The sequence below is a fragment of the Crocuta crocuta genome, unplaced genomic scaffold, assembly GCF_008692635.1.
Source record: "Crocuta crocuta isolate KB4526 unplaced genomic scaffold, BGI_CrCroc_1.0 scaffold561, whole genome shotgun sequence".
Lineage (NCBI taxonomy): Eukaryota > Metazoa > Chordata > Mammalia > Carnivora > Hyaenidae > Crocuta > Crocuta crocuta.
Window position 1 is genome coordinate 283,450 of NW_027530529.1, and position 12,696 is coordinate 296,145.

At 58.9% G+C, this 12,696-nt stretch overlaps 1 protein-coding gene across 2 annotated transcripts in view; it reads left to right on the forward strand.

Annotated features, from left to right (window-relative positions):
- The window catches only part of MYO7A (myosin VIIA), a 65,972-nt gene that overhangs the window by 43,957 nt on the left and 9,319 nt on the right, over nucleotides 1-12,696 (forward strand). Inside the window, exons 27-38 of one of the 2 annotated variants that reach the window (XM_077767528.1) lie at nucleotides 179-298; nucleotides 883-1,056; nucleotides 1,908-2,135; nucleotides 3,454-3,624; nucleotides 5,639-5,756; nucleotides 6,480-6,606; nucleotides 7,562-7,845; nucleotides 8,340-8,530; nucleotides 9,216-9,340; nucleotides 9,879-10,036; nucleotides 10,945-11,098; nucleotides 12,257-12,412. In XM_077767528.1, coding sequence (XP_077623654.1) covers nucleotides 179-298; nucleotides 883-1,056; nucleotides 1,908-2,135; nucleotides 3,454-3,624; nucleotides 5,639-5,756; nucleotides 6,480-6,606; nucleotides 7,562-7,845; nucleotides 8,340-8,530; nucleotides 9,216-9,340; nucleotides 9,879-10,036; nucleotides 10,945-11,098; nucleotides 12,257-12,412 — 2,006 coding nt within the window. The remainder of the gene's footprint in view (nucleotides 1-178; nucleotides 299-882; nucleotides 1,057-1,907; nucleotides 2,136-3,453; nucleotides 3,625-5,638; nucleotides 5,757-6,479; nucleotides 6,607-7,561; nucleotides 7,846-8,339; nucleotides 8,531-9,215; nucleotides 9,341-9,878; nucleotides 10,037-10,944; nucleotides 11,099-12,256; nucleotides 12,413-12,696) is intronic. The other variant, XM_077767529.1, reaches the window with a different exon arrangement.

Here is a 12,696-nt window from a genome sequence, read left to right on the forward strand (position 1 = left end):
TGGCGGCCTCGCTGCCAGCCTGAGATACGTGGACTTGATCCCATGGGCAGAGGGGCTTAGCCCCGGAGGCGTGTGGGTGGCCGGGCCTTGAGCAGGTCCTGAGTGTGGGTTGCAGGTGGGAAGTGGGAGACTTGGTGAGGCCGGGGAGGAGGTCCCTCAGCTGGTCCTCTGTCTACAGTACCTGCGGAACTTCATCCACGGGGGACCGCCTGGCTACGCTCCGTACTGCGAGGAGCGGCTCCGGAGGACCTTTGTGAATGGGACCCGGACACAGCCGCCCAGCTGGCTGGAGCTGCAGGTGTGGCCCCTGGCCCTACCCAGGCACACGAGTGTGTGTGTGAGCGTGTGCATGCGTGTTTGTGTGTCCCCAGTGCACTCCAGTGCCCCAGAAACATTCCCCACTTTAGGAGTCTGGTTCTTCAAGCGCCCACCGTCAAGTTTGGGAATCCCAGGCCTTTTAGAACAGGAAAGCACCCAGTGGATGACTGACTCCCATCTGCGGTTTTATGGCCAAAGCAACTTGGGCAGGGGGTTCCCTCCGTGTCTTAGTAGCTTCATCTGTAATCAAGGAATAATGATCCTCAGTTCACAGGGTCTTGTGACGGTTTCATGACGTGAGGGCAGAAGCCCCTGGTTGGTGGCGGTGCCCAGCCTCCCAGGCCCCATGCCCGGGCTCAGGGCCTGTAAAGGTTCCTTCGGGGTGGGGAACTCTGCAGGGTCTGGGCACCTGTGACCAGGCACAGGCGATGTCCTGGTGGGATGCTGGGGTCTGAGGCTCAGGGGCAGCTCTGATCCCCTAGGGAGCAGGGAGCCAGGAACCCAGAGGGCGTGGACCGATTGGAAGTGAAAAGATGCCCACAAACCCTTTTTGGTCCTTTTCAGGCCACCAAGTCCAAGAAGCCCATCATGTTGCCTGTGACCTTCATGGATGGGACCACCAAGACCCTGCTGACCGACTCGGCCACCACGGCCAAGGAGCTCTGCAATGCACTGGCTGACAAGATCTCGCTCAAGGACCGCTTTGGGTTCTCCCTCTACATTGCTCTGTTTGATAAGGTACGGCCGCCCCACAGCGCCCCTTCCTGGCACCACCCGGGCACCGTCCCATTGCTGCCGCAAATTGGCTCAGGCGGCCTCCTGCAGTTACTTACCTTTCAGAGTGCGGTTTCCTCTCAGCTCGTGGTGACTCTGCCCAACTCAGTAGGGCTGTGGAGGGCACCTAAAAATCGGGCAGTACAGTGGACACGGAAACCCAGAGCTGACTTCTGTCGTAACATACCTGGGCCCAGTCCACCCTCCCCTGGCGTCAGGGCAGAAGCATGGCAGGGACAGACCAGAGGTGCGCACGCAGCCACTTAGCTCTGTGAAATTCTGTTTTCTCATTTGCAAATGGGAACAGACATTTTTTTTTCAGGTTGCCATGGTAGCTTCCTTTCACCTGTTAGTGGTCACCTGGAGCGTGTGCCTCACTGGGCACATCTGGGCCCGGAGCCTTCTCTGCTGAGCTGGGCCTGGGGGTGGGTGATTGCACCTCCACACTCAGCCACATCACATGCAGCAGACGCGCCCTCCACCTCCCCCGCATCCTGGCAGGTCCAGGGGCAGAACCGCGTTTGCCTGAATTTTTCTCCCCTACAGAACCTCCTGTGTCTTCAGTGACCGTTTGCCCATCAGAGTTTCACATGAGGCTTACACTAGGAATTGGGAACGCCTGCGTAGCTGTGCTGACTCAGAGCCCATGGCTGGGACCCCGGGGTCCCATTCTGGTCTGCTTCCTGGGTGACCCGGATGTGTCCCTGCCCCTCTCTGAGCCTCGGGTTTCCATTTGAACGACAACGGTGGGCAGGGCTGATGGCTCTTTGCAAGTCCTTTCCTGCCTGCTCAGCTTTCTGTCCCTGCGCCCACAGGTGTCCTCCCTGGGCAGCGGCAGTGACCATGTCATGGATGCCATCTCCCAATGTGAGCAGTACGCCAAGGAGCAGGGTGCCCAGGAACGCAATGCCCCCTGGAGGCTCTTCTTCCGCAAAGAAGTCTTCACGCCCTGGCACAATCCCTCAGAGGACAACGTGGCCACCAACCTCATCTACCAGCAGGTGGTGCGAGGGGTCAAGTTTGGGGAGTACAGGTGTGAGAAGGTGAGTGACCGCGAATCTTCTGCCTGAAGTTTTTCAGAACTTGCAAACTCTAGCTGAGTTTGGTTGGCTCACAGCCCTCTGTTTTCCAAATTTGGAACGAATGTTACTGTCTGTGCCCACCATTAGCTTATGTGGAGCTTAGCCTGATGGAGGCTTCTTCTAGAATAGCACCACCTACAGGAACAAGGGCTTTGAAGGATGGTGTGACTCTGCGGTGCTCATGCATGGTGCAGAGTATGTGCTTTAAAACTTGCTGTATTGTTCTGACTTAGTCTAGAAAACTCTGTTCTGAAGGAGTAAGAGATCCGCTCATTTAGACCAGAGTTTATAAATGTGTATTCTCTTAGTCTCCTTTTAGGGACAGGAGTGATGTGGAGACACTCGTGTCATGTTATTTTATTTTTTGATGATGGTGGTGATGGTTCTCATGGCACCTATGATCCTGTTGGTGATTATGATGGAGGAATAAAGATGGAGAGGATGTAAATGAAGAGGGTGGCTGGTGGAGGTGGTGGTGAGGGCAGTGGTGACGATGACGATGACGGTGTTGGCGATGGTGGGTTGGTGGCCCGGGGTAGTGCTAGGTTGGTGACGGTGACGGTGGTGTTGTAGGTGGTGGTGAGCTGATATTCAGGCAGAATGCATTAGTACAGCCCTATCAGCCGTTAAAATTCTGAGATGCTTTGGACTGGTTGGAAAACATCTACTGCCTTCAAGACACCCAAGAGCCTTTCCTTATTGCCCCCTCTGCCAAAGGCCTGGTGAGCCCCAGGTGGACACACTGGGGCTGATGTGCAGCACCCCAGGCAGAGAAGGGGCAAATGCCCTGTACCCATCATCCGGCCCTCTGAAGCCTCTGCAGTGTAGCTGACTGGTCGTTCGCTGCTTGGACTATCCCCGGATGTGGGGGGAGGGGTAGTGATGGTGATGGAGATACGGTGATGCCTGCCCCTCACTCTGACAGAACCAGTGGCCCCAGGCCCCCCGTTCTCCAGGGAAGACTGTCAGCTCCAGCCACTCCCAGGCCGGGAATGTGGTGGCTGACCCATTACCGATGGGCTGGCTGACCTCTCTGGGTCAGCTCGCGTGCCTCTGTGCCGGTACTGAGGGGACTGGGGAGAAGGCAGGGGTGTGGCCCTGCCTCTCAGGAGCTCATGGTTCCCACAAGCAGATAAGAACTTCTGGGGTGTCAGTGAGAATGGAATTTTCCAAAGGCCGGAGTCGACAGCTGGAGGAGGCAGGGCTCTGGGGGCTTTGGTGGTCTGGAAGGGCTTCCCGAGGGTATGTGAACAACATCCCGCCCGCCCTGCTCCCCCAGGAGGATGACCTGGCCGAGCTGGCCTCCCAGCAGTACTTTGTGGACTACGGCTCCGAGATGATCCTGGAGCGCCTCCTAAACCTCGTGCCCACCTATATCCCTGACCGTGAGATCACGCCCCTGAAGACACTTGAGAAGTGGGCCCAGCTGGCCATTGCTGCCCACAAGAAGGTAGGAGGGCAGGGCGGGGTCTCGGAGGAGGGGCTCTCTGGTGACATACATCTGCCCATGGGGCTGCTGGGAGACTGGATGGCAGCCCCAACCTCCTGCCCCCCAAGCAGCCTCTCTCCCCCATGGACATCTGTTCGCTCATGTCTTATGCTGTCCGCTCTGGGCTGGTGCTGGCGATGCAGAGATGGATCGTGTCTGATCCTGCAGCTTCATGAGGGAAACCATGGGTCCATGGGTACTGGGGTCCCCTGGCCCTGGCCCGGCAGCAGCCGCTTGCGGGAGCTACCGCGCAGGAGTGCAGCACCTGCTGGAAGAGCTTCTAGCAAGTGTATCCTCCTTTCTGCCTAAAACAACCCCGGCCCAACCTCCTGCCTGGGGAACTTTAGGTACAGACCCCCCTCAACCCCTCTGCTTAAGGCCCCAGGCCCATAACCAGCCCCAAGTAGCTCTCTTCCAAGCTAAGGGGCTGCCCAAGTAGAGGAGGGGTGGCCTGGCTGCTGAGGGGGACGGATGGGCCCCCCGCTTCCTGGCCGTGGTTGTGGAAGAGCAGAGTCATCTTGGCACACAAGTTGCTGCGGTGGGGGCCCCACAGACCAGCAGTCTCTCACCCCTCTACACCCCACGGCCTCTTCTCTGCCCCGGGGGCCTCGAGTGCCTTTCCCACCCTACTCTGCCTTCCCGGGCGAGCTGCCCACAAGCCTCTACTCCTCCCTGAACCCGCCTTGCACCCTCTCTACATCCAGGCCTGGCTCCCCTGCCAGCCCCCCTCTCCAGCCCCCCTGCAGAAGAGATGTGTGTTTTTCCTCCTCTGTCTGTCTGTCCAGGCAACCTCCTGTCCCTCACCCCTCCCACCCCATTGGCTGCTAAAGTCCATCCATTCCACCTCCCAAACGACTTCGTCTGTCTGCCTTCCCTCGGGCCTCCTTGGTGCTCGCTGTCAGCATGCATGTGGCACGTGGCATGTTCTGGGCCGGGTGCCATTGTTCGTTAATTTGTTCTGCTCTGGGTGCTTGCCGTGTGTCGGCATGGTACTGGGCCCCGGGGACGCAGCTGTGAGGCGGACAGAGGTGGTCTCTGCCCCTCGAGCCCACAGCCGAGCTATGTCTGTCTCTCAGACCAGAGCCTGTTGGCCTGTGGGTCCCCAGATCCCCAGGCCAGTCTTCTCGTAGAGTGTACAGACGTGCATTAGCATGGCTTTTAGGGTAAGAGTGGTAAAGACATTATATTTTGGAGTGATTTCAAGCTTGTGGAGAAGGTGCAAGTTCAAGAACCTAGAACCCATCTCTGCATGCAGACGTGCAGTTTCTTCTGAACCTTTTGAGATTAGGCTGGAGGCGTGGAGCCCCATGTCCCGGAAGGGAAGGCACTGCTTCCGGCCCTCTCCGCGCCCGGCACGCACACAGGTCTTTGCCCGGGTTTGTGTCTATAGATGATAAATACCATGAGTTCAATTTGATACGTCCGGTTCTGCTCCAACACCACCGAGTTCTTAATAGGGCTCCGAGGGATATTTTTAGATCATAAAATGCCAGTGCTTTAGTTTCTGGCCAGCAGCATTGCGTTAACCCCTGGCTGCTGCAACCCTTCCCGGAGCTATGGTCTTCCTAGCTCCCGGCTTCGTCTGTCAGCTTCTGCCAACAGCCCAGTCTTGCGGTGGCCGCCTTGCCTACGCTTCCGTGTGACTCGGCTCTCATGGGCCTGTCCCCCACGCTCTCTCCCTGGTCCGGCACATACGCCGCTGCTTAGCCACACATGTTCCTGTTCCCCAGATGCCTCCCACGTACTGGTGACTCCGGGCCTTTCACGCATGCTGGCCAGAGTTGTGGGCTTTTCTGTCACTGTTCAATTGGGATCTCCCTGCAGGTGGGACCTGTGGAGTGACGGGCTGATGGGCTAGGACAGTGCACCGGAGGACGCCATAGCGCTAGGCCTGTCCCTGGCTTGGGGGCACGGACATGGGGTTTTTCCAGACAGCGCTTACCTGATGGCTTCTCTCCCGACCATCCCCCTCCAGGGGATTTATGCTCAGAGGAGAACTGATGCCCAGAAGGTCAAAGAGGATGTGGTCAACTATGCCCGTTTCAAGTGGCCCTTGCTCTTCTCCAGGTTTTATGAAGCCTACAAATTCTCAGGTACCTCCTCAGCCTTCCCACCTCGCCGTCTTCCTCCACGCCCTCTCCCCTCCCTCACTCTGTGGCTCCAGCCCACAGCAGAAAGTGGGAAGTGGCCTGAACCAGACTCCCCAGCCAGCCAGGCTCCTGCCTGCAGGGTTGCTCAGTCCTTCTGGATCAATGCGCAGAGCGGGTCCTGACTGCCCCCAGTCCAGGTGCTCAGCAACACTCTGGGTTAAACAACTGAACGACTATTAAGATAGTTAAAGCACCTGCTGTGTACAGAAGAAGCTGGCCCAGAGTATAGGCTGAGCATGGAGGGAACGGGTCCAGACTCACTGAGGCTGTCGGCCCCACCATCCTCAGGTCCTAATTACCCAGCATCTGCTCCGTGCGAGGCCCTGTGCGGATGCCGGGCTTCACACGATCACCAAATATCTACCTGGAGGGACCCTTGGGGCTCAGTTTACCCCCTCCCCATATCCCACCTCTCTCCAGGACGGGGACTTGTCCAAAGACCAGAGGCAGGGATAGGACTCAAACCAAATTTCCTGATTTCAGCACTCTCCTCCCACTGCACTTTTGGCTTGTAGGGAGGTTATGCTCTCTGAGGCTCAGTTTCCCTATCAGTAAAATGGAAATCAGTGTACTCCCCCTTCCTACCTCCCTGGTGGTTATAGGACTGGGAAGGGCCGGGCTGGGTGCAGGGCAGCCTCCCTCTCACTGCCTGGGTCTCCGTCCCAGGCCCCAGCCTCCCCAAGAATGACGTTATCGTGGCAGTCAACTGGACGGGCGTCTACTTTGTGGATGAGCAGGAGCAGGTGCTTCTGGAGCTGTCCTTCCCTGAGATCATGGCTGTGTCCAGCAGTAGGTCAGTCCACCCCCTCCCACACTGCACTTTAGTGTAGAGCAGGGAGTTGTCCGAAGCTGCCCAGAGACCAGTGGCAGGGATGTGTCAAGCCTCAGGGTCCTGATTCAGCACCGTCTGAAGCAAGGAGGGGGCTCCTGGAGCTTTCTGGGGGTGATGAGGGCCTTTAAGGGGGTGTCTCTACCCTCACAGAGGATGTCGTGGAGGTGCAGGGACGTCAGTGCCCTGTCCTGGTTGCACGTGACCGAGCCGTTTGTGCTGCTCTGTGCAGACTCCTCAGGCACCTTCCTCCGGAAGGACAGTCAGGGGCAGTCAATTGTGTCCAGAGAGAGCCTGGCTTGGGGTTCAGGCGCCTGGGTGGAACTCCCCTCCACGTCCTCATCCCTAAAGCCTTAGTACTTCCCTTGAATAACAGTGGTGAGAGAGAAATGCAAAAATCGGTGGGAGAACTCTGTAAACTGAAAGGTGTGGAGCACGCAAGAGCTGTGCTGGGGGTGGCTTTCTGGAATAGACTGGTGTTCCCAGCAGGCCCTCCCCAGAGCCGGGGCTTACAGGAGTGTCTCTGGGCTGTGTCTGCTGTGGTCCAGGGCTGGGCATGTCCAGCTCCGACCAGGCATGAGCTAGGCACAAGGATGTGGGGTGATAGGACAGTCCTTGCCCCCTTGCAGCTTCCTTCAGTCAAGAGGGGAGACAGACACTGAACAGGCTGTTTTAAAGCAGGCACCAGCATGGGAGGGCAGGGAGGACTTCCTGGCAGAAGTGGTTGTCTAGGCTGAGATCTAAAGGGTATAGGAATTAGGCAGCAAAGGGGCTTGGGCTGGGCCCTCTCCGGCCTCGCTCTGCACCATGTGTGACGTAGGCAGGACCAGGTCTGACTCAGGCTGGGCTGGGCCTGGCCTGGGCCATGTCTCCGCCTGGCCGGGCTGCGTCTGACTGGGCTGGCCTTGGTCTCCTTCAGGGAGTGTCGTGTCTTGCTCTCGCTGGGCTGCTCTGACCTGGGCTGTGCTGCGCCTCACTCGGGCTGGGCAGGACTGACCCCGGCTGGGCCCTGTTCTCCGTGTTGGTCCTGCAGGGGAGCAAAACTGGTAGCCCCCAGCTTCACGCTGGCTACCATCAAGGGGGATGAGTACACCTTTACCTCCAGCAATGCTGAGGACATCCGTGACCTCGTGGTCACCTTCCTGGAAGGGCTCCGGAAGAGGTCGAAGTACGTGGTGGCCCTGCAGGACAACCCCAACCCTGGTGAGTGGCTCCTGGTGCAGCCTGCTGGGCACGGGGGCGGGAGGGGATGGGCAGGGGCATTGGGCAGATCACACACCTTGACCTTGGCCTGGCATTCAAGACCGCCAGTGCCTGTTATAACCCTTCCCCAGATACCCTTGCCTCCACCTGGACCAAAAGCCCAACTCTGCACCTTCCATCTGTGCCCTGTGGGGAATCTACCTCAATGGTCCTTCCATATTTATCACCCGTCACCTTCTCCAGGTGACATCAGGGGTTCCTCCTGGAGCCATGGAAGGCTTCTGAGCAGGGAGTGGCCCACTCCAGTGGCCATGTCTGTGTGGAAGGTTGTGGCAAATTAGAGGCAGGGTGACCAGTGAGCAGACATGAGTGGGACTGGCCTCAGTTATTCAGGGTGGGGAGTAACAGTTTATAGGTCATCAACCTAAATAAAGATGTTCCAATCCAGCCTCTCTCTCTGCCCCCCTGTGGTCCTGCTCACCTCTGCCTGCCAGCGGGGGAGGAGTCAGGTTTCCTCAGCTTTGCCAAGGGAGACCTCATCATTCTGGACCATGACACGGGAGAGCAGGTCATGAACTCAGGCTGGGCCAACGGCATTAATGAGAGGACCAAGCAGCGTGGGGACTTCCCCACTGACTGCGTGTATGTCATGCCCACTGTCACCTTGCCACCGCGGGAGATTGTGGTATGTGGCTTGGGGGTGGCAGATGGATGGGAGCCTCCTCCGAGCCTCTCTCTGTCTTCTTCCCATGTCTGTAAAATGGAGTGAGGGATTATAATAGATGAATGGTCTACAGTTTTTCTGAAGATGATCTGGGGGTCTTCTGGGACCACAAACTTAAACTCGGGGAAGCTATCAGACCTCTGCTGGGTGGACAGTGGCCTAGAAACTGCATCACATGAGGAACTACCCAGGGTGAGGGATGGAAGGAGAGTGGGGAAGGGAGGCATCACCTTGCACTGTCTGCAAGGGCACTGAGGGCCGAGCTGGGAAGGGGGTTGTTCTGGATCACAGCTCTGGAGACTCAGAGCCCAGCTTTCCAGGCAGCCCCTGAGCCAGGCCCTGTTGACTGGGCAGTTCTCATACCACATCCTCCTCCTCCATCCTGGCTTTTTCACTGACTCAACCTGGTTTAGACTCGGGGTACTGAGGAAAGGACCCTGAGTCCAGCAGATGGAGGCAGCAATAACCTCAGAGATCGCAAAGAGCCAAAGGGCTTCCTAGGGTCAGAGTGGTGAGGGTCAACTCCATGGCGGCAGACTTCCCCAGCCCTGGTCCAGAAGGCTCTGGGCTTTACCACGTTGGCCCCAGGGGCCCCAGGGGCCCCAGGTGAAGAGCTGACCTCAGACCCTTGTCTCTTGGCCTCTAGGCCCTGGTCACCATGACCCCTGACCAGAGACAGGACGTCATTCGGCTCTTGCAGCTGCGAACAGTGGAGCCCGAGGTGCGCGCCAAGCCCTACACGCTGGAGGAATTTTCCTACGACTATTTCAGGTGACGGGGAAAGGGTAGGCGGGCCAGGCCAGTGAGCTGCAGGCTTCTGCTCCTCTAGTCCGCGTGCTGGGGCTGCCTCCTGCGGCTGCGTGTGAGAGCAGGGCCTGGGTCAGAGGGAGCAGGAGGGCAGCACGTTCCTTGTGTGCTCACAACTCATGCCTGTGCCTGTCTCATTGACTCACAGTCCTGGTGGGGAGACAGGCACAAAACTGGGCCACTGTGATTCTGTGTGCCCAGCACTGTGATGGGGATACTGGGGGAGAGGGGTGGTGACCGAGGAGAGGCTTCCTGGAGGAGGCAGCATCTGAGCTGTGCAGGGGGTGACCTGGATGGGGGAATGCCACAGGCAGCTCATGCCGAGGCCAGAGCAGAGATAGCAGAGAGGAGCAGTGGGGAGGAGGCCATGGGGGTGGGCAGGGCTGGCTTCATAGCTGGGAAAGTAAGGTCCAGGGAGGGCTGGTGACTCACCCCAGGTCACCCAGTACAGCAGGGGCGGGTCTCACAACCCCTAGGCTCAGTGCCGACTGTGCCTTGTCAGGCCCCCACCCAAGCACACGCTGAGCCGGGTCATGGTGTCCAAGGCCCGTGGCAAGGACCGGCTGTGGAGCCACACACGGGAGCCGCTCAAGCAAGCACTGCTCAAGAAGATCCTGGGCAGCGAGGAGCTCTCCCAGGAGGCCTGCATGGCCTTCATCGATATCCACGCCTGCAGGGTGGGCGGCATGGAAGGGCAGGGCCGGGGGCACCAGGCCCCTGCCTCCAGGGTTTTCATCCAGATACCCACTGCCTTCTGAGGGGCCCAGGTGGGTCCTGGGCAGCGTGGAGTGGCTTCGTCTGTGTGCCTGGCACCTTACAGTGTACGAGGGGCTGCCTCCTCCACTGTCCCCTCGGACCCTGTCGTTTGGTTCAAGATGTGTATTGTCATGTGCCTGGCCAGGCACAGAGACACAGCTGTGACCAGACCCAGTCCCTGGCCCCCTGGTGCCTATAGCTAAAAGGGGCTATGACGGGGCCAGGTGGCACAGGGAACTGGTGTAGCCATGGAGAGGAGGGCAGGGGGCTTTCCTGGATGAAGGGGTATCTAGGCTGAGACCTGAAGCCTGAGTAGGACCTAGCCAGTCAGGAGGTGGGTGGGGAGTGTTCCCGACAGAATGAGCACATCCTAAGGCCCTGAATCACAGCCTGATTTAGCACCGGTGGAGGGCAGAGGTCTAGAAGGGAGTCTGAAGACATGGGCAGCCTAATGAAGGGTTCTCAAGTTCTGTTAAGAAGCTTGGACTGTATCCCAAGGCTGCGAGGAGCTACTAAGCACGGGGGTGGCACAGTCAAGATTTGTGATTTGTCAAGTCCATCTCGGTTGCTTTGAGGACTTAGGATGGGGCGTTGGGGCTGAGGTGGGGAGGTGAGGAGGTAGCCAGAGGAGGTGAGGAAAGGGTGGACAGTAGGCATGGAGAGCAGGGTGGGCGGGCCATGCCCATTCGCTGAGTGGGTAGCCTGAGGCTCGGGGCACACAGTTGGGTGGGGACAGACCCCATGAGAGAGCGTGGGCTCCTGGGTCAGTCCTCCTCCCATCGGCCACAAGCCCTTCCTTGACGGCTCCCCACCGATGCTCAAGTACATGGGCGACTACCCATCCAAGAGGGCGCGCTCTGTCAATGAGCTCACCGACCAGATCTTCGAGGGCGCCCTAAAGGCCGAGCCCCTCAAGGACGAGGTGTACGTGCAGATCCTGAAGCAGCTGACCGACAACCATATCAGGTGGGTGGGGATGGCAGGGGGTTGCGGGGTGGCCTCCCCCAAGTGCTCACAGCTGAAGGGAATCTTAAAGGTCCTCTGCCCGTTGTGACAGGGAGCTTCCTCCGTCCCAAGGCAGCAGCTGGCCCTGCCTGGCGGCAGTCCTTCCTCACTCAGGCCCTGTCACGTCTTACCTCTGCCCCAAGGTCCGAGGAAGTCTGGTCAAGCACCAAGAGGTGGTGGCTGCACCCTCTGAATCTGTCCTCTGCCAAGTCTGACAGCACCAGCTTCTCCTGAACTTGCTCCACTCCCTGCCTGACCTTCCTCTGGGTACCCCTCCCCAGCCCAGACTCCATTCTGCCCGTGGGCTGCGGTCCTGAGCAAATGTCCCCAGTCTGGCTCGGGTTGCGCGGGCTGTCACTTAGAAGCTCTGGCTGAAAATTCTGGGCTGAAGGTACTGGATCCCAGAGGGTGTCACCTTGTCCCTGCTGGGTCAGACCATGGCAGGAATGGGAAGTCAGGGACACGCTAAGTCTCAGAGCCTGAGGGAAGCCCCACCAGCTCCCCTTATTCCCAGACCCCCACGTATGATGCCAGGTTTGTCATTTTCTGCACCTCTTACAAAATCCACCATCGAACCACACTCAGACCTTTTTACACTGGTGAAGCTTGGTACATGCCGTGCTCACAGCTGGCACTTACCTCCTTTTTTGCATGTCAGAATTTGCGTCAGCCTTCAAAACCTTCATCAAATGCCACCTCCTCCTAGAAGTCCTCGACGCTTCTCTCTGTCAGGCCCAAGGAGCTCAGAGTAGTGCCCGATGGAGCCCAGGGTTGGGTCTGACTCAGTGCTCCCTAAAGAACAGATGAGTTAAAGAGCTTTGCCAGAGTACAAATTACACAGTGCTTCCTTCATAGGAAAGTCTTGCTAAGAAAAACAGTCTCCACCAAGCCAAGAGTGCTGGGTGACATAGCTGATGCTCATTCTGGCACGAATGAGCACCTTGCCTCCATGGGGGCTGGCCGACCACACTTTGAGTAGCACTAACTGGCTCTGGCCGTCGGGGAGGTGGGTCCGTGTTGGTCCCCAGAAAAGAGGCGTGGGGGTCAAGGCAGGCACGTGCTGCCACGGCGAGTGCTCGGACCCATGTGCCCCCGCCGGACCTCAGCCTCTTCCCGCAGGTACAGCGAGGAGCGTGGCTGGGAGCTGCTCTGGCTGTGCACCGGCCTCTTCCCCCCCAGCAACATCCTGCTGCCCCACGTGCAGCGCTTCCTGCAGTCCCGCAAGCACTGTCCCCTCGCCCTCGACTGCCTGCAGCGGCTCCAGAAAGCCCTGAGGTACGGCGGCCCACGAAGAGCAGAGGCGTGGGCCAAGGGCCTGTGGCAGGTGCTGGGGTGGGTGCCCGGCCCCGGGAGGGTGTCCCTGGGGGATGAGGGCATGACCACACAGTGGGCGGGACCTGTCCCTGGGGTCCCGCAGCTGCCAGCTGGACAAAGGCTGTGGCGCGAGGTGCCCATTCTGGACACGACTGCATCTGGCTGCCCAGAAGGGCGGGCGCACGCCTTCCAGTGTGGCGGGAGGTGGATGCCTGGGCCGCCCTCCGGACCCTGCTCGGCCCACG